At 48.7% G+C, this 24,245-nt stretch overlaps 1 protein-coding gene across 3 annotated transcripts in view; it reads left to right on the top strand.

The window, feature by feature from the left end:
- The window catches only part of LOC133359610 (uncharacterized), a 36,344-nt gene extending 12,447 nt beyond the window's left edge, over positions 1-23,897 (top strand). For 2 of the 3 annotated variants that reach the window (XM_061578075.1, XM_061578074.1), the window contains exons 5-15: positions 756-833; positions 2,104-2,181; positions 2,961-3,038; positions 3,570-3,614; positions 4,353-4,430; positions 5,505-5,564; positions 8,384-8,467; positions 9,157-9,237; positions 18,550-18,582; positions 20,127-20,159; positions 21,197-23,897. In XM_061578075.1, the coding sequence (XP_061434059.1) occupies positions 756-833; positions 2,104-2,181; positions 2,961-3,038; positions 3,570-3,614; positions 4,353-4,430; positions 5,505-5,564; positions 8,384-8,467; positions 9,157-9,237; positions 18,550-18,582; positions 20,127-20,159; positions 21,197-21,231 (683 nt within the window). In that variant the 3' untranslated portion in view covers positions 21,232-23,897. The remainder of the gene's footprint in view (positions 1-755; positions 834-2,103; positions 2,182-2,960; positions 3,039-3,569; positions 3,615-4,352; positions 4,431-5,504; positions 5,565-8,383; positions 8,468-9,156; positions 9,238-18,549; positions 18,583-20,126; positions 20,160-21,196) is intronic. The other variant, XM_061578076.1, reaches the window with a different exon arrangement.
- Positions 23,898-24,245: the final 348 nt, after the last annotated feature.

Below are 24,245 nucleotides of genomic sequence, written 5' to 3'. Positions count from 1 at the left end.
TGGATTTCAGGATCAAATATTATTTGCAGTACATTATACACTTCATACAAAAACATAGAAAATGAAAATACTACACGTACGTACATTTTTCATGACTAATAACGCCAATAATAAAAACAGAAAATAAACAGTGCGATACGGCTGAAGTGCATGTAATTCACTGGTCTAAAGGCTGCTTAGGCCCGGCGATCGTCAAACACATGTTGTTGAAACAATAGTGTATGCACATCACCCATGCAGAGTCTTAGAGATTGGAGTGTTATGGTACAGTAAACACGGTAACTTTTTCCAGGATGATATTTGTTCGTGTCTATTTATGTTGTTTATTTTAGCCAATTTCACGTAGTAAACAAATAAAAACATACACAACACCTAAAACATGATATTATCCAAGAATGTCCAAAAATAAGCTGTTTAAAATAACGATTAGTGATTATCTAGCGTTTTTATTTATCCAGCGCCCCCTTACCACCGAAGTCACCAGATAATCGTTGATCTATTCCGTATATATTGACAGTTTTTGGCACAACACGGGACACATTCATTATTCTTCGCTACTAATGTGATAGCGTATTCGACGTTATGCCCCTTTGATAGAGCTACATGTGGTGGATTAAAGAGCTGTAAGATTAAAGGGCTTTCGAGACGCCAGTTTCCCTTCACTGTTCCATATGATGATGTTGATCATAATGTATGTGATGTGGGTGATCCTGGATCACAGTGCTGATGCTGACGATGCTGTTGTGACTGTGCAGACTGTCAGATCGAGCGCTGCATGAAAGAGAAGAAGAAATGTGAAGAGAAACTGAATAAATACCTCTCTGAGGAGGAGAGTGAGTGCAGCAATCGATCAGTAACTGCTAACCCTTAACCCTAGCCATTAACCCACTAACCCTAACCACTATCCCGAATAGATAATAACTAACCATTACCACAAACCCATAATCGTTAACCTAAGAACATTAAATCCAACCGTTAACCCCTAACCATTATCCAGCAAACCGAACAGTTAACCCATAACTTTTAACCACTAACCTTAACCCCAACTGTTAACCATTAACCATAGCCCCAATCGTTAACCACTATCCCATAACTGTTAACTATGAACCCATAACCATTAACGACTAACTATAACTGTTTAACCACTAACTGTTAACCACGAACCTTAACCATCAACCACTAACTCTTAAGAGCTAACCCGAACCATTAACCACGACCTCCACCCTTAGCCACAAACTCTAGCCCCTACACTCATCTTTAACTCCTACCCCTGACTGCTAACACTCATCTATCACCCCAACTCTAATATCTCTCCCTGAACACTTATCTCTTAATAGGTGGGAGTACCCACATTTTTCCCCACTCATCAAACTCACTGTGATTTTAGCTGTGATCGGGCTGAGTGTGGCCGGCATGGATACAGTGAGGTTCCTATAATTAAGGACTCGGATTTAGTAGGGTTCATATCGTTAGGACGTGGGTTCAGTGAAGTTCTTAACATTAGGATGATACATTATCTTCTTCTAGCGACAAGGCAAGTATGTGCAAATCACCCTTCAAGTTTAAGTCTGTGAGCCATGCAATAGCTTCAGGAGTAGCCACAACTAATACTGCATTAGTCCGCCGGAGAGAGCTGGCGTAGGATGAAGATCTTCACAATACAAGGTTTCATTGTTTGGTTATGATGCCCGCAGTCACACTGTGTGGGTTGTCTCTCATTCTCCACTTGTGGAGGGAGGTGTGGCGCAGCGACCAGCTGCTGTTCTGAAGCGGTTGATGGAGCACCATAGTTTTCTTGGTGGGAGATGGTAGCCTTCGTGACTCACCTGTTAAGTGCCTCATTGCACGACGGATACCATAATTTTGGCCTTTTATCAATTTCAACTGTGTAAATCACGTCCAAAGAACGGTCTTTTAATGGGCAAATTATCATTATTTGGCTGCGTTTCTGTCATTAAGCACGTGGATTTTGTGGGGTGTATTTTATTAACAACATGGATTTTGTGCGGTAGCCCCCCACGTTGTATGCAGGAAGCACATGTTCACCTTGCGGGGTTGATGCACGGCCCCTGCCGGGCCTCGTGTCTCTGTTCCCTCCCACAGAATGTGAGGGCGATGCATTCAACGATGTGGATATGAATTGCTTGCTGAAGTTTCGCACATCATTGGACCAACTCACAGGTGCAGAGATACAAGGAGCAGGCGCTAGCAATGTTGTATAGTAGCACAGTATCTGTCTTGTGTAGTAGGACAGTGTCCATCTTGTGTAGTAGGGCTGTGTTCATTTTGTGTAGGAGGGCAGTGTCCGTCTTGTTAAACATAAGGCCATGTTAATTCAGCCATGAACAGTGTGTTGTATGGTTTCCACCTGCGCCGTGTATCTGTGATGTTGTGCTTGCGTGTGTGTGCGTGCATGCATGCGTACGTTGTTCTCGTGAGTGAGAAATCGCTTGCATCTGAATGTAAACATCAATACTGGGGAAAACAAGGTAGCTGGGCAGGCATAATTCCAGCCACACCACCCCCTTCATGTGCCTTCCTGGCCCCCATTAAGTGCTGATGCTAGTGGACAGCAATTGCCTCACACAAACTGTTAGAGGCTACATGGGGGAGTTTTGTCTCTGTCTCTGTGTGGATCTAGACAGAGACAAGCTGGTCCCAACCGCCCCTACGATATTATGGAAACTTACACACAGTAACCCTGCGTAATTTCTGTAGGGATTAAAAAACGGGACATATCTAATAATTATTATAATTTACTGATTCATCCAGGAAAACCAAAATGAGTAGGATTATTTTTCAGGAGGGTCCTGCGGTTCTGCTTTGGGTTTTAATTCTAATATTTTTCCAATCAATCGATTATCAGTTGTGTTTACTATTCATATGGGGGGTGAAAGGGAGTTGCACACGGATAAAACCCATGGTGATAAGGGTGATGATGTTGTTGTCGGGGTTTGCAGAGTGCAAGAGGGACGGGTATCTGCTGAACAGGACAGTCTGCTTCAAGGAGGAGTGGTCGCGTAGAATTACCGCTTATGGTCAGAACCCCTAAAATTAACCCCTTAACTCAACCCCTAATCTCTGACCGTTACCCCTAATCTCTAACCCCTACCCATAATCTCTAACCCCTACCGCTAATCTCTAACCCCTACCTCTAATCTCTAACCCCTAACCTCTAACCCCTAATCTCTAACCCCTACCCCTAACCTCTAACCCCTACCCCTAATCTCTAACCCCTACCCCTGATCTATAACCCCTAATCTCTAACACGTATCCCTAATCTCTAACCCCTACCCCTGATCTCTAACCCCTAAACTCTAACCCCTACCCTAACCTCTAACCCCTACCCCTAATCTCTAACACCTACCACTAACCTCTCACTCTGTCCCTAATCTCTAACCCCTACCACTAATCTATAGCCCCTACCACTAATCTCGGAACCCCTAATCTCTAATTCCTACCACTAATCTCTAACCCCTACCACTAATCTCAACCCCTACCACTGATCTCTAACCCCTACCCCTAATATCTAACCACTAACACGGTGTTGGTCTCCTTGATTCTGCCAGCCACAAGCAAGCTCAAGGCATTCAAGATCTCCTCTGAGGCTCAAAGTGAGTGGTGGTGATGGTGGTGCACGACAATGACCATCGCTAGCTCTCACCCACACACATACATTCCACCATCACCATATTGCAAGCATCTATGAAGGCTGGTATGGCACACGAGGGGGTGGGTGGCCTGCACTACGCCCAGCCTTCCAGGTGGCGATGTTTACACACCACACCAGGTAGTTATTTGAGGCTAAGTTGACATAGGGGAGGCCGAGGACCAGTTCAGATAATCGTAAACGGCGTTGACCATGAGCAGGAATTGAACTCGGGTGGCCGAGTTCGTGGTGCAGTGCGCTAACTGCGATAATTTATCATCTCTAACTCTCACCTGCAAAAACACATTGCACAATCACCACGCCAGTCCAACGTTGACCCAACTGTTCTAAACCACATATAAACTAAACTAATTAAGGCCCACTGAGCTATATATATATTTTTCTGAAGTGCCATGGCCACGAATGATAGCTCAACAAAGTGGTTTGTTACGTAAAAATGGATAGCAGCTAAATACTCTCCATGCATATTTATAAATCGTGAGGGAACAACCAGCGGACCGAGAGAAAAATCCACGCAACTATGGGGAGAACAGGCATACTCCAATACCAATGTTCGGCCAATGTTCGGCCAATGTTGGGCCAACGTTGGGACAACGGGTCCAACAATTTGCTCACTGTTCGCACGGCTTGAAACTGACCAATCTGTCTCTTCTCCCCACGCCTCCATCCCCGGGGAGCTCAGAATGTGCATACAACAAGTGCTTCGACAACGTGAAGACCTGCCTGCACGAGCATCACACCGAGCTAGCTGTCAACCCAGGTAGAGGGGAACCCTCTCTCTATATCTCTCCCTCCACCACCACCACTGCCACAATCACCGCCACCACTATCACAATAGCCAACATCACAACCCCAAGCACCTATCAAAGGCCGCCACTGAGTGGGAGGGTGACCAGCACCACGCCCGACCGCCTTTGTCTCCCCAATGGCGATGTTTACTACACACCATACCAAGTACTTATGTGAGACTGAATCGCTCTAAGGAAGGTCCAGGACCGATTCAGGTAATCTCACTGGCGATGGCCGTGAGTGGGATTTGAACTCGGGTCATTGGGTTCATAGCTCAGCGTGCTAACTCCCCACACTCATAACCAATACCACCACCTGTCATTCGCCACTAAGTGATGGTGACGTGACCATTGTGCCTGTGCGAGGCCAACTGCACTTGGAGGCCACGTGAAGTTTTTAAGGCTTGCTGACATGTCATGGAACAGATCCAGGTTCCATGGGTTGACTGACTTGAGATGACTGGCAGATGCGCCCCCTACTGTGCCGTCTGATCACTGGAAATTAAAGTAACCCAACAGGTTGACTATCAAGAGGAGACACTTTAGCTAGCACTTGGGAAAGGAGGTTATGAAAGACTATCGGTCTTGTTTGCATCCCTTCACTAATATTAATCTTCGGCGGGGGGCGTAAGCAACCACCACAACCATTCCTCCCCCATACACGGACACGACTACACGTACGCAGATACACAAACACATAGGCGCGAAGACACAAAAAATACATGGATACAAATATCACAGATACTGTAACACTACTGCCACCGCTGCCACCAATATCGCAGCCACCGCCACCACTATCATCACCAACCAGTCAACCCGCAACAACATGCAAACAACGGTTGTGACGTCGTACGCAGCAACGGCAATGCGGCACAGAGTGGGGAAGATGGAGTAGCAGGGGGTGCGTGGTTTGTGGAGGGTGGCGGGATAGTGAGGTGTGAGGTATGAGAGGGAGGAGTGGCGTCGGTATCAGATGTCATAACCCGACTACCCGGAGACTCTGTGTTCGAGCGGGTGACCATGGACTGTGTCTCTCTCCTCCACAGCCTCGAAGCGTCGGTTCGAGATGGACCACTGCGCCTACGTGGCCGTCGACTTCCCCCACGGTGAGACTCTCTGTCTTTGTGGCTTGCTCCTCCCTTGCCTTGCGCTAATAAAGACTTCGCTGCAGTCATCAATGATTCTCGCTTTAACATGTACTAATTTTTCGCTTTAACATTTGAACCTCATGGCGGGACCCCGGGGTCCCATAAGCCCCCGGCTCTCACGCAAACAATTATAATGTAAACTAAAACTTTGCTCTTTTTCAGCAATGGGTTTGAAGGATGGTGGCAAGTGTTGTTTTGTTGAACTATGCCTTTAAAACTGAAAACTACTTCCTGCAGTACCTCTATTTAAATACACTTTTAAATACACTATCGAAAAAATAATTTACACCCCTCTGTCAATCATCTTGTTTCTCAGTGTGGATTTGTGAACGCACTTTGTAAACGGTACGGAAAATAGTACGCGTTTTCAAAGTGCTGTTCATATTTTAACAAGCGTTTATACCAATGTTACTCTACAGAGTAGTGGGTCACCACTCCTCTTATCCACATTGATACGAGCAGTATGTGGGGACTAAGGCTTAACCGCAAAAAAAAACTATCTGCACAGATGCATACGGATAAGAGAAGTATTATCAAACAGGAATAATTTACGGTGCAACGCATCTCATATGTTAAATATCTGCAGATAATAGGATTGTCATCGATTGATCCTGGCTGCAGACATTGGTAGGTCACAATAATGAAGATAAGAGAGCAGTTTCACTGTATTATGCATATCGTTATGACAAATAAATGACTTAAGTCGTGTAGGTAGTTTGAGCAGCTTTAGATAAGACTTATGATCCTGCCCAAACCCGAGCATGGAGTGCATTCGCTTGTTCAGCTCTTCTGTGCATTCGTCCTCGCTGCGCTAGGACGACATAACAACAGAATGATCCGCGCCAGGTGGTTTGCGGCGTTTATGTGCGCTGGTGGGACAGAGTCGTCAAAAATAAATAAGTTAATTACAATTTGGACTTCCGTTTATTCTAGACCCCGGGGTCCCCGCCATGAGGTTCATTTACTGATTATCGATTTATCAATGATGTGTAATAAAGTCAGCTATCACTATTCAGATCTCACCGCAATTAAGAAAATTATGCATGAGTTAGGAAAGAAGCACTCTGAATCCTGCTTAATCTAAACTCCTATAATATAAAAAAATAGCAATCACAGTACCCATGCAAATATACTTACTCGTCAATCCATACTAAATGCTCATAAAAGCAGCTGCTATGCTGCGCACATGTGGGTTGTCTGCACGTCAGTCTCGAACTGCAGCTGGAGCATGCTGCGGTCACGGTAGCCCAGCACGCTGCCTGGCAGCAGCCTTGGAAGTGATTTGGTGTGCGACCACCGTAGTTGTACACTCTCTAGAGGTCCCACGCTGTGCAGTAGCCTGCACGTGACTCCGCTCACACTCCGAGCCTCTTCACCTCATACAATGTCAGTCACATGACAACAAACTATTTTTCCAGCCTATAGCTTGGACAATATTTCATGCACACTCGATATTTGTGTATAACTCAAGTCTTAACTTGGAAAAGTTGCTTTATACTACCATGGACGTTCTTCCAACAATTCCCTGATACCTCTTAGCTTATCACAGTATTATATAGAAAATTCCTTCGCACAACAATAGCATGAGGAATTCTGTATAAGGTTCCTTGCTAACAAATATTCTTCTCAACATTTTTCCTCAACCACGTAACTTATCACACCTCTTAGCTTAGTAGAGCACTGGAAATCCTTGACTCTGCAAGTGACTCAAAATTAAGAAAAATGTAAAATTAAACATTCAGCGATCCTTAGAGTCTGACTTAGCAGGAACTCAACTCTATTGCCAGTCACGAGGGCAAATCTCGGAGTCTGCCTTTACAAAGAATATGATTTTTGTATACTGTTATGTAGGAATGTTTTGCTTATTTCATTAATTCATTGTGACACATCAAAAGTCCATAGCTCCTCCCACCTATGAATATGTGGTGCATCCATCGGGTCAGCCTTAATTCATCCCTGGTTCTGACTCTGCAGGCATCCTGGCACCCGATGTTATAAGCTCTATTATACTCCCTCCCTCCAGAGGTCATCCCAAGATTTGTGTGGACACAGACCCACTTAATTGCTCCTAGATGTGGTCTGTGTATGTGTGTATCTGTAGCCATGTGTTTGTTGTGAAACGGGCGTTCCTCTCTAGGTGTTCGTGTATTGGTTCATCCCTTCTCCGAGTGAGCCCGGTTTGCCGAGTTTTTCGGACTTTCGGTATGTAGGGATTGCGCATATGTCTACAAGAAGCATTGGCATTAAAAATAGGCAATATGACTTTTAATATAAATGTTTGGTTAAAGGCATATATACAACAGTAACCAGTGGGTAAACAGAGATAAAAATATATGCCAGGGGCCATTTTGTTTGATGCAGTGGCCATTTTGTGTAGGGTATTGGAGTTCAAAACTATTTTTTTATTTGACCAGGTAAAGCTCACTGAGCTATGTAGCTCTTTTTCAGAAGCGACCTAGCCACAAATGATAGCTCATTGAAGTGCCTTATGTGAAAATGTTTAGCAGCCAATTACTTTAGGTGCATGTTGATTCTAAATGTGGAGAGAAAAACTGGAGGAACCGGAGAAAAATCCACACGACCACGAGGAGAGAGACGAAAAATTCCAAATATACAGGTTTCAGGGTCGTGATTGGACCCACGACCTCCTTTATACCAGGCAAGGGAGTCAACATCTCGCCACCGTGGCGCCCATCTTGTTTGATGCAGTGCAGTGGCCATTTTGTGTAGGACATTGGCCATCTTTTGCAAAGTCGGTTTGTTGTCTGTTGTTTCAGAGTGCGAGAACATAATCAGCATCGCAGGATGTGCGGACAGCATTGCAACATGCATCGAAAACCATCCTGACTACACCTATTTAGGTGAGTGGAGAGAGGGAGAGTCGCTCGTCACTTGCAAATTAGTTTTGACAGGTTACTGAGCTAGTTCTGACTTTAAATGTCATGTTAGTGCTGTGGAGGCAGGAGTTAGTGTTGGTGGATCACACACAGATGGGTTTGAAACTCCCTTCCCGTGGGTGGGTGTCAACGAGGGACCATACACTGGCTCTGCTAGAAGAAGTTTGCAGAACAAAGTGCATGGATTAATCTTCTGTTACAGCTCACTCCCTTCTACCCATGGGTGGGCATCGAGGGGGAGCTGGACCCCTGAGTGTGCCAGGAGAAGGCACACTCAGTCGCAAAGTGTGTGGATTCATCTCCATCTGTTCCATCTGTGTGCGATAGAGTGTTACCCCCCCCTCACATGCGTGGGTTATCGCCGGGCTTTCATATATAAGGTGTTATCAACCAGTTATGAAAAGGGGGATGGGGTTGGCTGGGTTGGGTTGGCTGCTGCCTTCTGCTACTCCTCTGTGGTTTCTCCCCACTTATATCCCTCTCTCTCTCTTTGAGAGCAATGAGCGAATACTACACGGTTAAAGCAAGTTACACATTCAAAAATTTTCATCAATAACTTCAATAATTCGTTAAATTATGAATGTCGTGGAATCACTAATCCATCACAAACACCTCTTTTTTGTCCCTCTCCTCCTCCACTGCCTGTGCAACAGTGATCATTGGAGGAGTGGTGGGCGCGGTGGCGGTGGTGGCAGTGGTGGTGGCTGTCTCGTTCAAATTCAGAGAAGAAATCTGTATGGCCACTCCACGTGCTCTACCACTCAGATTCTGATGCAAAACATTGCAATTACGATATTGGCGCATGTGCATGCGTATATATGCGTCTTTGCTGATGTAGGGGTGTTAAAGAGAGGGCCCGTTATGCATGGCAGCCTATGGAAAACAAACACAGTGGGCGGGGCTACGTAAGTGCACGAGCAAGTGCTCTCTACGACGTCCGAGCCAGACACCCTGGGGGGGGCTGGTTCGAACGTTATGATCCCCCGGGGCCCCACCCCTCAGGGAGGGGTTGGGTATAAAAGGGGATGTTTCAAAGGGCTCGGCAGTTATGTTTAAGCTAAGGGAAGAAGATTGAAGACGTCTTAGATAGAGCCCTGGACTCCCCTGGTTCGATGTCCTTTTCAGGGCCGGACAGGATTGAGCCAGCGGCGTGGTCCCGAAAGCCAGAGCCGGTGCTCTTGTAAGAGCTGGTCTGGAACTCCGGGTACCGGGCCCGACTTACCAGTGTCGGGCCAGTTAGCCTCCCCTAGCCCATTAGTGGAGGATTCGGGGCTAGGACAGAGTTAGCTAGGGGTGTATCCCGAGTTATACGGGTGAGGGGGCCGATACCCCCTCGAGAGTGTATATGCCCACTGTCATACTGTGAAATAAATATACGTGTGCCTCAACCTCGGCGTCAAGCATCTTCACCGGTACTTCAACTGGTGTCAGAAGTAATTCGAACATGGACACGCGGAAAACAGCGCGGGCCAAAGTACCGCAGGAGGAAGACACTGCCGAGATCGTCGAGCCCGAGACGGCTCCACAAGACAAGGTGCAGCCGGGGCCTGACGCCTCCTTACCGGGGCATCGAAATGAAGAGGGGCCGCAGCCAGACGCGTTACGGCTGGCTCACGGGAGGCTGGCGGAGCTGCTGTATGCCGCTGCCGCCACGCTGGAGACCATCACGCGACTAGGGGCCGGTGATCCAACACGGGGCGAGGCGAGCCAACGACCAGGGCGCCTTCCCGCCATTTCGGAGCAGTCCGAATTTGAAATTCCCGCCATCGACGCTACAGCTGTTCGGGGCGTGGCCAGCCTAGACATCCGCTCCGACATCGCCGTCGCTGAAGCTGCAACGTCATCACAAGCGCGACAGGCGATCCCATCGGCCGTTCGCACCGACGCACAGCCGAGTGGTGGTGACATCAGCCTGCGGGAGTCCACAACGACCGCTGCGCTTCATCAGAGACTGCCCCCGCTGAAGGAGTTCATCGGCGCGGAGGGGGACTGGGCCGGTTTTCGCCGACGTTTCCTCGCCCATCAGGAGATGGCGAAATGGTCCGATGAGGAGGCTCTCTGCGCGCTGCCGGCGCTCCTCGATGGCGACGCGCTCGCCGCCCTCACATCGGCGCCGAGAGAGAAGCGGTCTACGTTACCGATGGCACTACAGCTGCTGGGCGGGGTCTATGGACCATCGGCTGAATGCCGACAGCAATTTTACGACCGCAAGCGGGGTGAGAAGGAGTCGCCCCTAGCATATCGGACGAGCCTCCTGGCGATGGCTAAGTCGGCCTTCCCTCGTATGGACGACGACGGCGTGGACGCGATGGTCACGGAGAAGATCCTCCTCCTGGCAGACGACCTTGACATCGCGGTCGTCGCCCGGGAGGACGAGGAGATGACATCGCTCCAGGCGGCGCGGCTCCTCCACGCCAACCTCCTGTCACTGCGGCGGAAAGCCAGCAGGGCATCGGCGGGGCGTGCGGTGGCTGCAGCCACCATTCCGACGGAGGAGCTCTACGCCGTCGACCACCGACCGCAACAGGCGACAGGAGCACGGTCGGGCCGGGACGGGCCGGGCCGTTTCAACCGTCCGTCTCCTCCAACGGCGCTCCCGCGGTGTTTCAACTGCGGCGTCCGGGGCCACGTCGCCTCGGGGTGCCGCGCTCCTCGACAGCGCGGGACGACACCTCAACGGGACGACGGGCCTCATCACAAGCTCCACCATCATAACCCGGCGAGTCGCGGCACCCCACATGTTTGGCCCACACACACACCCGTCACGCACTCAAACACCGCAACGAGAGGGGGGCCGATATCGCGCACCATCGCACCATCACGCACCACCCCGGGTACTCATATCGAACCCGGCCAGTGGTCCGTGCTGGCCGATCGTATGGTAGCCGCATCGTCGGGGTCGTCGGCCGTTGTGGGGCACATCGACGGGGTTGAAGTGCGCATCCTGGTCGATACGGGAGCATCGGCGACCATTATTTCGGAGTTGATTTACAATATTCTCCCTGTCCGGAGTCGTCCTTTGATGCCTGTTAACGTACCATTCTATGCGGCTAACGGGGGCTCACTTGGCATCATCGGACAAATTCGTGCCCAAATTTGTATTGGGGAAATTAAATTGTCTGGGCCGATTTTTGTTTCCTCCTCGCTGGCGGTTCCGTGCCTGCTGGGGACGGACTTCCTGGCCAAAATGCCGATTAGGATATTGATCGACCAGGGATGTATTGAGCTCCCGTCGGGCAAACGCATGGCGTTTCTGCCATCGCCTGTTACGACTCGGACGGTGTTCGCGACGGTGCCGGCATTCGTAGAGAGAACGGTGCGCGTCCCTCCGGGGGCGCAAATGTTGATTCCCTTGAAACTTCGGCGGCCCTTCGCTAAGGGTGTTGGGGCCCAAGGGGTTCTGCTGGGGCCGTCTAGGGCCGGGGTTAGTGGACCTCATTTACTTCCGGCCCAGACCATAGTAAGAGGGGACGGTGAACCCTTCATCGCGGTCCTCAATGTGGGCTCGCAGACGGTGGTGGTCCCACAGGGGACCGTGCTTGCTCACGCAACGCCGGTGCCATATGAGGAACCCGTCGCAAATCACGTCAGCGTTGTCCCTGCGCCGCGACCGCATTCGGACAGCGATGAAGGGTGGCTCGAGGCGCTTTGTGCGGGATCGACGGACCTGTCAGATTCAGAGCGTCAACAACTTAAAACACTACTGCGGGAATTTTCCGACGTTTTTAGTCGGAATAAATACGATTTGGGTTGTACTCACCTGCTGCGTCACCATATTGACACGGGTGACAGCGCGCCAATTCGCCAAAATCCGTTTCGGTTGAGTCCCGCCGAAAAGGACCATGTCAAATCGGCTGTTGATGACATGTTGGCCGCCGACATCATTTCTCCTTCCACCAGCCCTTGGGGAGCGCCGATCGTCCTGGTTAAAAAGCAGGACGGTTCGTTGCGGTTTTGCGTTGATTTCCGGCGTCTTAACAAAATTTCGGTTGCCGACGCATACCCGCTCCCTCAGATGGATGAATCGCTGGACGCCTTGGCGGGAGCGCAATTCTTTTCCACACTGGATTTACTTTCGGGATTCTGGCAGCTTCCTCTGGACGATGATTCAAAGCCTAAAACTGCTTTCCGTACACCGCATGGCCTGTTCCAATTCAACCGGTTGCCGATGGGCTTACACTCAGCGCCGGCAACTTTCCAGCGTTTGATGGAATTGGTTTTGGCTGGATTGCAATGGGAGTCGTGCCTCATTTATTTGGATGACGTTATCGTCTTTAGTAAAACTTTTGACGAACATCTCCAGAGGTTGCGGGCAGTTTTCCTAAAGATGCGGGCTGCTAATTTGAAATTCAAGCCCCAAAAATGCCATTTGTTGCGCGATTCGGTGCGTTATTTGGGGCACATCGTGGGACGCTCAGGTATTGCTACCGATCCCGCCAAAACGCAGTGTGTCAGCTCCTGGCCGACTCCCACCTCGGTGGGAGAGGTCAGGAGTTTCATTGGGTTCGCGTCGTATTACCGACGGTTCGTCGTTGATTTTGCGACAATTGCAAAACCCCTGCACGCTTTAACATCTAAAGGGGTTCGGTTCCACTGGGGTCAAGAGGAGGAGGCTGCTTTCTGCTCCCTTCGGGACGCCCTGGTAAAAGCCCCTCCCTTGATTTACCCAGATTTTTCTAAGCCCTTTTTGCTCGACACCGATGCGAGCAACACGGGTATTGGGGGTGTGCTTTCCCAGGTGGTTGATGGCGTGGAACGGGTGGTCGCGTACGGTAGTCGGGTGTTGTCTCCTGCGGAGCAAAGATATTGTGTCACCCGTAGGGAACTGTTGGCAATTGTCTATTTCATCCAACAGTATCGCCCATATCTGTACGGTCGGCATTTCACCGTCCGCACAGATCATGCGGCACTACAGTATGCCCTGCGAGTTCAACAACCATCGGGACAGTTGTCTCGATGGTTGGAGGTTCTCCAGGACTTTGATTTTGAAACCACCTACCGTAAGGGCGTTCGCCATACGAATGCGGACGCTCTGTCGCGCATGCCAACCACCTCCGAATGTGCATGCCTCCTGGGGTCGGGACGTTGCAGGCCTTCAGGGGACGCATCGGTTCCGATCTTAGCAGCCACCGACGACGACGAACCATTGGTTACTAATTCGATCGAACAACAGGGAAGAGATTCCCTGTTGGGGTTGCCCGTCACTGAATGGGGGCGCCTCCAAATGGAGGATACCTCCCTCCTCGGGTGGCGTCGTCGCGTCGGGGGTGCTGGGCGGGTGAAGGGTGATTCGGATGCATGGGAAATGGTGCAAGGTCTGCTGATGCATTGGGACGGCAAATCCCAGCGACATCGGCTGGTGGTCCCTTCTGAGTTGCGAGGCAAGGTGGTGTGGGCCGCGCATGAGCGCCTATTACACCTGGGGACCCAAAAGACTCTTGCACTGCTACAACTTGATTCTTTTTGGCCTGGTATGACGAGGGATGTTGGGGATCTATTGGGATCATGCCCTCGGTGTGCGCAACGGAAACCGCCGGCGCGGGAGTCTAACCCGCCCTTGCAATCGATCAAAGTATCCAGAATAAATGAGCTTGTCGCGCTGGACATTTTGGGCCCATTTCCCGCCACCCCCAGGGGCAATAGGTATTTGTTGACAGGTGTCGAGTATTTTACGCGCTGGCCTATGGCCTGGCCCCTTGCCAACCAGTCGGCAGCAGCCATCGTGGAGGCCTTTGTTCAGGGATACGTCCTGGACAAAGGTGCTCCGGAGCGGCTGCTGACCGACCAGGGCAGAAATTTTTCCGGTAAATTACTCAAACAAGTCTGTGACCTCTTAGGCACGAAGAAAATTCGTACCTCCCCGTATCACCCGCAAACTGACGGAATGGTCGAGCGCCTGCATCGCACCATTACGTCAATGATGTCACAGCAGGTCTCGGACTCGCAGACTGACTGGGACCTGCATATTCAAGGGGTCTTGGCGGCATACCGGATGGCACCCCATGCAGCTACGGGATTTTCCCCCTTTTACCTCATGTACGGTCGCGAACCCGACCCGCCTGTTCGCGCCCAGCTGCAGATCCCCGACCCGCAAGGGAAAACTAAATTGGCTGACCACGTCAAATTTAATCTGGCCAAATTAACAGAGGCGCGGGATGCTGCTATGCTAAACTCGGACCTCCGTCAAAAAGCGAATGAGCGCCTCAGGCTGGGTCGGGCGCACGTGATACAGTGGAAGCCGGGGGACAAGGCATGGTTGCACTGTCCCCAAGTGCCCCTGGCTACCTCCCCTAAGCTGGCGCGGCCGTGGCGGGGCCCTGTGGAGGTGGTCGAAGTTTTGCGACCACAGTGCGTGCGCATTAAATGGGGGAAGCGGCGATGGTTCGTGCACCCCTCTAGGTTAAAACCCCTCGTTGCGGTACACAAACCCACTTCACACATGCGTGGCCAAACGTGTGGGGGGTCGACCGACTCACTGGGTCCGTCTCCGTCGTTCTTACCTAATGCCTTGCCGGCCGTGCCACCTCCAGGTGCATCAGGACTGACGGGCTCACGCCCGACCACCCCTCCTGGGGATACCGACGGTCGCGCGGCATCGGATGAGGTCTCACTCCGGGACGGACAATTGCCACCTTACGGTCCGCCACCCGGGGTTACCCCGTGTGAGGGGCCCGCTGCAAGGACGCGCGCAAAAATGCGCAGACTGTTATGAGGCCGGAAGATGTGTACATAGGTTGTGTTCATCGTGTGTTGTGTGGGTGGTGTGTTCCCTGCCCATTGAAATGTACATACGTTGGGTTCACCTGGTGTTGTGTGTATGGTGGGTTCCCTGCAAATTGTATATAGGTTGTTTTTTTTACGGAATTCGTATTTATTCAAGGGGGGGTGCGTCGGGTTGTTTTCTCTTCTTGCTGTTGCATTTTGTTGTGTTCTTGTTGCTGTTCTTGTTATTGTTGAAAAATAGTGAGGCACACGCGCGGTCAAGGGGTAAATGCACTTTTATTGTCATTTTTGTATGTTGGCAGCCGGGACGGCTGCAAGCTATGCGGGGGGGGTGATGTAGGGGTGTTAAAGAGAGGGCCCGTTATGCATGGCAGCCTATGGAAAACAAACACAGTGGGCGGGGCTACGTAAGTGCACGAGCAAGTGCTCTCTACGACGTCCGAGCCAGACACCCTGGGGGGGGCTGGTTCGAACGTTATGATCCCCCGGGGCCCCACCCCTCAGGGAGGGGTTGGGTATAAAAGGGGATGTTTCAAAGGGCTCGGCAGTTATGTTTAAGCTAAGGGAAGAAGATTGAAGACGTCTTAGATAGAGCCCTGGACTCCCCTGGTTCGATGTCCTTTTCAGGGCCGGACAGGATTGAGCCAGCGGCGTGGTCCCGAAAGCCAGAGCCGGTGCTCTTGTAAGAGCTGGTCTGGAACTCCGGGTACCGGGCCCGACTTACCAGTGTCGGGCCAGTTAGCCTCCCCTAGCCCATTAGTGGAGGATTCGGGGCTAGGACAGAGTTAGCTAGGGGTGTATCCCGAGTTATACGGGTGAGGGGGCCGATACCCCCTCGAGAGTGTATATGCCCACTGTCATACTGTGAAATAAATATACGTGTGCCTCAACCTCGGCGTCAAGCGTCTTCACCGGTACTTCACTTATGTACATGTGTATGCATGATTGTGTGTGCGTGTCAGTGTGTACATGTGTGCGTGCATGTACACATGTGCGTGTGTGTGCGCTTAGCCCACATTCCTAGCTACTGCATATCCAAACAGCTTCCATAGCTGAATAGTGGGGGCTAAAAAAGCGTAGCACGAGAAGGATATGGAGCTGAGTTAATTTGCTAATGACTGGTACCAGCAGTGTCAAGATCGGCTTCTGTGGACGAGGTTCGTGAAAAATTATTTTGGGAGTTTTTGCTGAAGGGCGACTGCCTCCAACGGAGGGCAGAGGAACGATGCTCACAACAATAAGTGGAGCACGGCTAACACGCAGAAAGTTGGCACAGTAAGGGGCACAGATGGTGCATCTGCCACTCATCTCAGTCAGTCAACCCATGACACCTGGTTTTGTCCTGTGACCTGCTACCAGCTGGGCTTCGACATTTCCCGTGGCCTCAAAATGCACCTGGCCTGGCAAAAATGCCGTGATGACATCACCGCCACTTCGTGGCGATTGGCCGGTATTGTTGTTGTGGGGAGTGGTAGTACAAACCCAGCGAACCAAGTTCTATTCCCGCTCATGGCCACAACACCAGTGGCGATTTTCTGAATCGGGCCTGAGCCTTCCTTTAACCTCAAATTAGTAACAGAACCAAGGCAACCGAACAAAACTAAAGAGAGAAGGCCATTTTAAAGAGATTGGTTTTCAAAGCAGACTTAAATATATCTACCAACTCAGATTCTGTGATTTCAAGTGGTGTGGAGTTCCATGGTTTGGGTGACATACTAACACAAGCCCATTCACCTAAAAAGTGCAACCTAGACCTGCAAGTGCTGAGCAGTATTTTCTTATTGGAATATATACATTTATTAGTTCCTGCAAATAATGTAGGGTGAGCCCATTTAAAGCCTCATAAGATAATAGGATACTCTTAAAATCCAATAGGAATTTGACTGGTAGCCCGTGAAGAGATAAAAGGTCTGGTGTAATGTGCTCACAGAATGGCGTACATGTTGTTGTGACATCGCGGATGTCACTGTGTGGTGTCCGTAGAGAGGCACAGCATGCAATGCACTTACATCGTGGACATCGCGTATGTAGTGAAATGGTGGATGTCACTGGGTAATGCCGGCGCTAGCGAGGCACGGCGTGCGATGTATTGCCATCGCGGCAACCCCGTATATGTGGGTGTAGTACCAGCCCTTTTTTAAATTGGATGACAGCCGCCATCTTAAAATGTCTGAAACTGTGCTGGTATTGAGGGACCTGTTGAGAAGACTGGGGATAAACGGCCTCAGCATAGCAGAATGGTCCCGTAACAGCCTTGAAGGACAGTTGGTGGGTCGAGAGATAGCAAACAAAGAGATGAGTTCCGCTGTTGAAATTGCGGGAAACTTGGTCAAAATGTGTCCTGGAACTGAGCCGGAGGTAAGTACTGTAAGTAAGGGAACAGTGGGAAAAGACTCTAATTTGGTTAATTTAAATATATAATATTTAAATTATCTGGTACAGAAATCAGCGGAAGAGTGGGAGACTACATTTGGTTACTTATTAAAAAGTTGACTGAGACAGGAAAATTATTTCTGAGGATTGTTATCACTATTTGGAATGCGACCAATAATGCAGAACGATTTAGCCAAGGCAATGTTGTTATGATGAGTACAAAGTTGTTCTTTGATGAAGCGTGAGGCTGGACTTTTTCCAAGCACGTTCTGCTTCATGGACATATTTTTGCACCCTCAATTCCGAAGTGTACCATGTCGAAGGTCAATGGGAAGATATCCAACGGGTTCGGAGGGATTCCTGTTACCCCCTTCAATACATCGTGCTTTGTGTTTTGTACTGGGCTCTCATTGAAAAATAATTAAATAAACGTGTTTTTACGTCGCTGATCTTCTTCTTTCGTAGGGTATGTAAGCGACAGTTGGAATAGATTGTGTCATAGTTGAATGTTAAGGTCCTTCAACCAAACCAAGGCAGCAATAGATGCTGTATTGATTGCAGCGATAACGCCAGGGTGTACGCGTATGGCGCAGCTCATTAGTGATTTTTTTTGATGTTTTGGGATTTACCACAGTTGCAGTTTAGTGATTCTTTGCTTTTCCATTTGTGGAACAACGTGTTACGACGCGCATCTCCCGTGCTGTGTCCGAGCGCGGTTCAGTGTCGGGGTTCACAGCCATCATGAGAGAGAGAGCGAATCCCGGCACTTCCATGGTCAGGTCTTCAATGTTTTTTTTGTTTGCCACGTTCATAGCCGCATATGCGGACACAGGACAAACGAATAACCCACGTGATACGTTTCATGTAGTTCGTTATGTGTGTTATGTTACACGTGTCATTTTAGATGTATTATGTTATTGATATCAGTTGTTGTTGTCGTTATCTTTCAGCCGCATTCATTGATCAATTGAGAGATCGCCTCCGTGAGTACCCACAACAACCACAACAGCTTCCAACCACAACCACGGTGTTAGTCTTACAGCGGTGTCATGCGGGGAGGCAGGGCGGTGGTAAGGTGGTGAAACTCGCGCGACCTCGCAGCAAGAAGCGAGGGGTCTGGGTTCGAGTCCCCTCTTGGGAGCCACTTTCTGTGTGGGGTTTCGTGTGATCTCAGGGTGGGTCTACAGAGCGACGGAGTGAGTGTGTTAATGGGTTGAGTGTGGATGTTCTCTCCCCTGTTCTGCATACGTTTTCGCCAGGGTTCCCTGCTTTTCTCCTCCCATAGCATAGTGTATAGTAGTGTAGTGTATAGTCTTGTAGTGTATAGTAGTGTAGTATGTACAGTGATGGAAAAAAGTATTTGATCCCCTGCTGATTTTGTACGTTTGCCCACTGACAAAGAAATGATCAGTCTATAATTTTAATGGTAGGTTTATTTGAACAGTGAGAGACAGAATAACAACAACAAAATCCAGAAAAACGCATGTCAAAAATGTTATAAATTGATTTGCATTTTAATGAGGGAAATAAGTATTTGACCCCTCTGCAAAACATGACTTAGTACTTGGTGGCAAAACCCTTGTTCGCAATCACAGAGGTCAGACGTTTCTTGTAGTTGGCCACCAGGTTTGCACACATCTGAGGAGGGATTTTGTCCCACTCCTCTTTGCAGATCTTCTCCAAGTCATTAAGGTTTCGAGGCTGACGTTTGGCAACTCGAACCTTCAGCTCCCTCCACAGATTTTCTATGGGATTAAGGTCTGGAGACTAGCAAGGCCACTCCAAGACCTTAATGTGCTTCTTCTTGAGCCACTCCTTTGTTGCCTTGGCTGTGTGTTTTGAGTCATTGTTATGCTGGAATATCCATCCACGACCCATTTACAATGCCCTGGCTGAGGGAAGGAGGTTTTCACCCAAGATTTGACGGTACATAGCCCCGTCTATCGTCCCTTTGATGCGGTGAAGTTGTCCTGTCCGTTTATCAGAAAAACACCCCTAAAGCATAATGTTTCCACCTCCATGTTTGACGGTGGGGATAGTGTTCTTGGGGTCATAGGCAGCATTCCTCCTCCTCCAAATACGGCGAGTTGAGTTGATGCCAAAGAGCTACATTTTGGTCTCATCTGACCACAACACTTTCACCCAGTTATCCTCTGAATCATTCAGATGTTCATTGGCAAACTTCAGACGGGCATGTACTGTAGGTGGGTAAGTTGGGTGAGTGGGTGTTGAGTGAGTTAGTCCACCACCACCCGACACAGCCAATTTCAAAGGTTTGTCACGTGGACTAAACGTGCCAATCAGCTATTACTTCAGGACACCATTGTGATGAAGCGCGTATACCCACATCATTTACAATTCCAGTACTCTAATGTGTTGCCGTTGTTTACAACCAGCTTCACCAGGCGATTTTCCAGAATTGTCAAGAAGTATTCTTGCTTCCGGTCTTAAATGGAGCAACATGATCAAACCCAAAAACGTTAGATGATTATGTTATTGAAATCAAGTTGTTGTCGTTATCTTTCAGCCGCATGCATTCATCAATCGAGAGATCACCACGGTGAGTACCCACAATAGCTTCCAACCACAACCATAGTGTTAGTCTTACAGCGGTGTCACGCGGGGAGGCAAGGCGGTGGTAAAGTGGTGACACTCGCGCGACCTCGCAGCAAGAAGCGAGAGGTCTGGGTTCGAGTTCCCTCTTGGGAGCCACTTTCTGCGTGGGGTGTCGTGTGATCTCAGGGTGGGTCTGCAGAGCGACCGAGTGCGTGTGTTAATGGGTGGAGTGTGGATGTTCTCTCCCCTGTTCTGCATACGTTTTCGCCAGGGTTCCCTGCTTTCCTCCTACCATAGCATAGTGTATAGTAGTGTCGTGTATAGTCTTGTAGTGTATAGTAGTGTAGTATGTATACATGCTGAACATTCGCACCGTATGTAGCCAAACGTGCTAATCGAAGGTTCAGGGGAAGGACAACAAACTAAACGCAAAAAGTGGTTCTAAAGAAATGTTGGTTGGTGAGTGGATGGGTTAGTGGGTGGGTGAGTAGTGTGGCAAATGAGTGGGTAGTTGGGTAAGTTGGGTGAGTGGGTGGTGAGTGAGTTAGTCCACCACCACCCGACACAGCCAATTACTAAGGTTTGTCACGTGGACTAAACGTGCCAATCAGCTATTACGTCAGGACACCATTGTGATGAAGCGCGTATACCCACATCATTTACAATTCCAGTACTCTAATGTGTTGCCGTTGTTTACAACCAGCTTCACCAGGCGATTTTCAAGAATTGTCAAGAAGTATTCTTGCTTATGGTCTTAAATGGAGCAACATGATCGAACCCAAAAACATTTATTGTGAATATTATTAATCGTGAAAGACCACGTGTTGAATGGAGCTTTCGTGTAACGTTGCGGTGCTATGAGAGACTAGGCATGGAGAACACCAAACACATAGATCAGACTGTTGAGATTAAAAAAAAGAGTGCTAAATGTTTTTTTTTTAATTATACAAAACCCGTTAGCGCTATTTTTGTATCTGTATGTGTGTGCAAGTGTGTGCATCGTGAATCTTGACCCTAATCTACTCCATCTCCTCTCCGCAGCTGTCGACAGCCAGCCGGTTGATCTAGTTATATAGAGGAAGCAAAATGAAAGCAGCACTCTCCAACACTCTCATCCCCACAGTCCCCATTTTCAACACTCCTCCCACTCTTCTCCCCCTCTCCCCCCCCCTCATACTAGGTGATTAGGGGTGGGTGGTCCTTGTACTGGCCAATAGCTGATTAGGTTCTCGCTGTCACTAAGTTGGTTAACCACTGTAGTTTGTGCTCCTTTAACAGAAGAGCAGGAGCAAAAAAACCCTCAGCTGATGCTCTCTCGTTGTGGCCAGTAGCAGCAGAACTCCGTATTGGGTATGCAGCTCCTGCACCACATCGCTGCTGTTGCTGCCATCATCAAGCCCAAGAGAGTCGAATATAATCACACAGAGAGATGCATCAATATTCAGAGACGTACATAGAGACTTAGTGATACTTAAAAACCCAGAGAGGTATATAGAGACTCCTATAGATACACTGAGACTCGTAGAGGCTGTATAGTAAAACGACTGCGGTCTGTGCTCCTTCAACGCCCTCTGGTTGTGGCAGCAGAAGCAGCAGGACCTCCACAATGGGCATCGAGCTCCGGAACTACGTCGTTGCTGCTTCCACCAAAAGTAGAACAGAATCACACTCGCGTGTGTGTATGTGAGAGTGTGCACCACAAAGGGGAGTGTTAGTGTAGCGGTTAGCATGCTGTGCTACGAACAGGGTGACCCGAGTTTGATTCCTGCTCACAGTTAAACCAGTAACGATTATCTGATCGGGTCCTGGGCCCTCCCCTAGGTCGACTCAGTTACAAATGAGTACCTGGTGCGGTGTGTAAACATCGCAACTGGGGAGAAAAAGGCGGCTGGGCTTTGTGCTGGCCACCCACCCCCCTCGTTTGCCATGCCGGCCTTCACAGGTTCTCGCTGACAGCACTTGCCCAACAGTTTGTTAAGGCTATACGGGGAATCTTTGTCTTTATCTTTTTTATACCAGAGAGACATTTGTACGGGTGAGCGACGTAGACGGGTGAGTGACATAGACGCGAATTGAGTTGGTAGTTCGTGTTCCTCCACTAAAGGAGCGACCGCGCGATTTGTTATTGCAATTTTATAATCACAATCGTCCTTATTTACCTTCATATCACTGTGTTTTAAATTTCCAGTGTCCTTGCTATCGCCTCCACACTCCCTCTGAGCATTATGATCGATTTACTGGCCCCACTCAGATTCGGCCATCGCCTTTCTGTTTCTTTCAGACTGTTAACGGTGGTTAGGGAGATTGTATCTTCTTGTCCTGGTATACAAGAGGTCGTGGGTTCGATCCTGACCCTGAAGACGCCTGCTTTTGTATATTTGGAGTATGCATCTCTCTCTTTCCCCCGTGGATTTTCTCCAGGTCCTCCAGTTTTCTCCTCCACATTTAAAATCAACGACATGCGTTGCGAGTATTTGGCTGCTATACATTTCCACGTGATGATGAACCACTTTATTTAGCTATCGTTTGTAACCAGGTCCCTTCTGAAAAAGAGCTACGCAGCTCAGGGGGCCTTACCTGGTTAAATGAAAGTAAAACGATAGCTCAACAAAGTGGTGTATCATCACGTCGAAAAGCTTTAAGTCAAGATTTAATGAAAGTCAGTTTAATAGTGAACGAGTATTCATATTCTTGGGTTTTTTCGGTAAAGTCACGTAGGTATACAAACACAGACATAATTTCGACCGTGATGATGGTTACAAACTGAGTAATCGTTGGAAAGATATTCTTAGGTTTTTTCGGTAAAGTCACGTAAGTCACATTCATAAGACTATGAATCCTTGCAGTCACGAAAGCTTCAAACCTAGAACATTGGAAAGATGTGATTAACCATGCAAAAAAGATTTAACTACACTTATTTGGACCATCTTATTTGACAGACAACTATTACAGGTTATTGATAGACAGCCGTTCTTGTTTTACCAGGTTTAGGTTTTTTCTTTTTTCACACTTTTGTTATGTAGGCTAGGCGTAGTCACAAACTGTACCTCTCCATAACAAAGGCTCAGTCTTTTGTTATGCAGTCTATTCTTAGTCTTAAGCCTCACCTTACCATATTAATAAAAAGTGTGCCGTACTTGGCCCTTCCCACTCTTCAACCATTATATATACGGAGTGGTAGCTCTTGTAATCTCTCATTAACTTGATACAGCTGTCGTGGCTGTGACGGTTCCACCTGAGGACGGAAGCTTGTGTTGCCTCCGAAACGTCGTGATTTTTATTTTATTTTACTTTTATTAATTTTAATTTTTTACCTACGTGACTTTACCGAAAAAACCTAAGAATATGAATCCTTGCAGTCACGAAAGCTTCAAATCTAGAAGTGAACGAGTAGTCTGCTGGGGTTCAAATAGAAACCGGAGCACCCCGTATGATCAATCCTTAGCTTTTAGGTCTCTCCACTTATACGAATGAACTATTTTGTTTGGAATGTAATCTTTCTCTCACTCTCGCTCTCTCTCTTATACAAGAGGCAAGGGAACTCTCACATCTTCATTTTGTCTGTCCAATGTGGCAGCTATTTTGTGACATGGCCACTATTTTGTCCATGTGACATGGCCGTCATTTTGTCCGTGTGACATGGCCACGATGTTGTTCGTCTCAAATTGCTGTTACCTTATACATGCCGCTGTACAAAAGCTGGGGAGTCTAAATCGATTAAAGCTTGGTTTTACAAAACTGACATTGCTTCTCAACGAGTCTCTCTGAACGTACATTATTATAACACAGCGACCGAGCAGAGGAGTTGGAGGGTGGCTCAGAGGGCACCGCTGAGATTCTGGGTTTGCACCCTGAGTCTGGGTTTTTCTCAACGGAGTCATAATGGCTATGTCAGGGACACATATCTTGGGTTCGAGCCTTTGGTCTGGTGTTCTTGCAGGTTTGCAATGGCTTTGCCAGGGGACCCTGGGTTCATAGTTTTCCTGCCCTCAATGAATGTAGCTATCATGAGTTGCGAGGAGTTCGCACTATTGACGAGACCTAGAAAGGTGAAGCGGTTTCAGGGTTTGTATGTATATTGAACTTCTTT

Source organism: Lethenteron reissneri, chromosome 65 (assembly GCF_015708825.2).
Source record: "Lethenteron reissneri isolate LAM-NWPU_2019-01 chromosome 65, ASM1570882v1, whole genome shotgun sequence".
Taxonomy (NCBI): Eukaryota; Metazoa; Chordata; class Hyperoartia; order Petromyzontiformes; family Petromyzontidae; genus Lethenteron; species Lethenteron reissneri.
The sequence above is the reverse complement of the archived record's forward strand: the minus strand, read 5'-3'. Positions and strand labels throughout refer to the sequence as shown.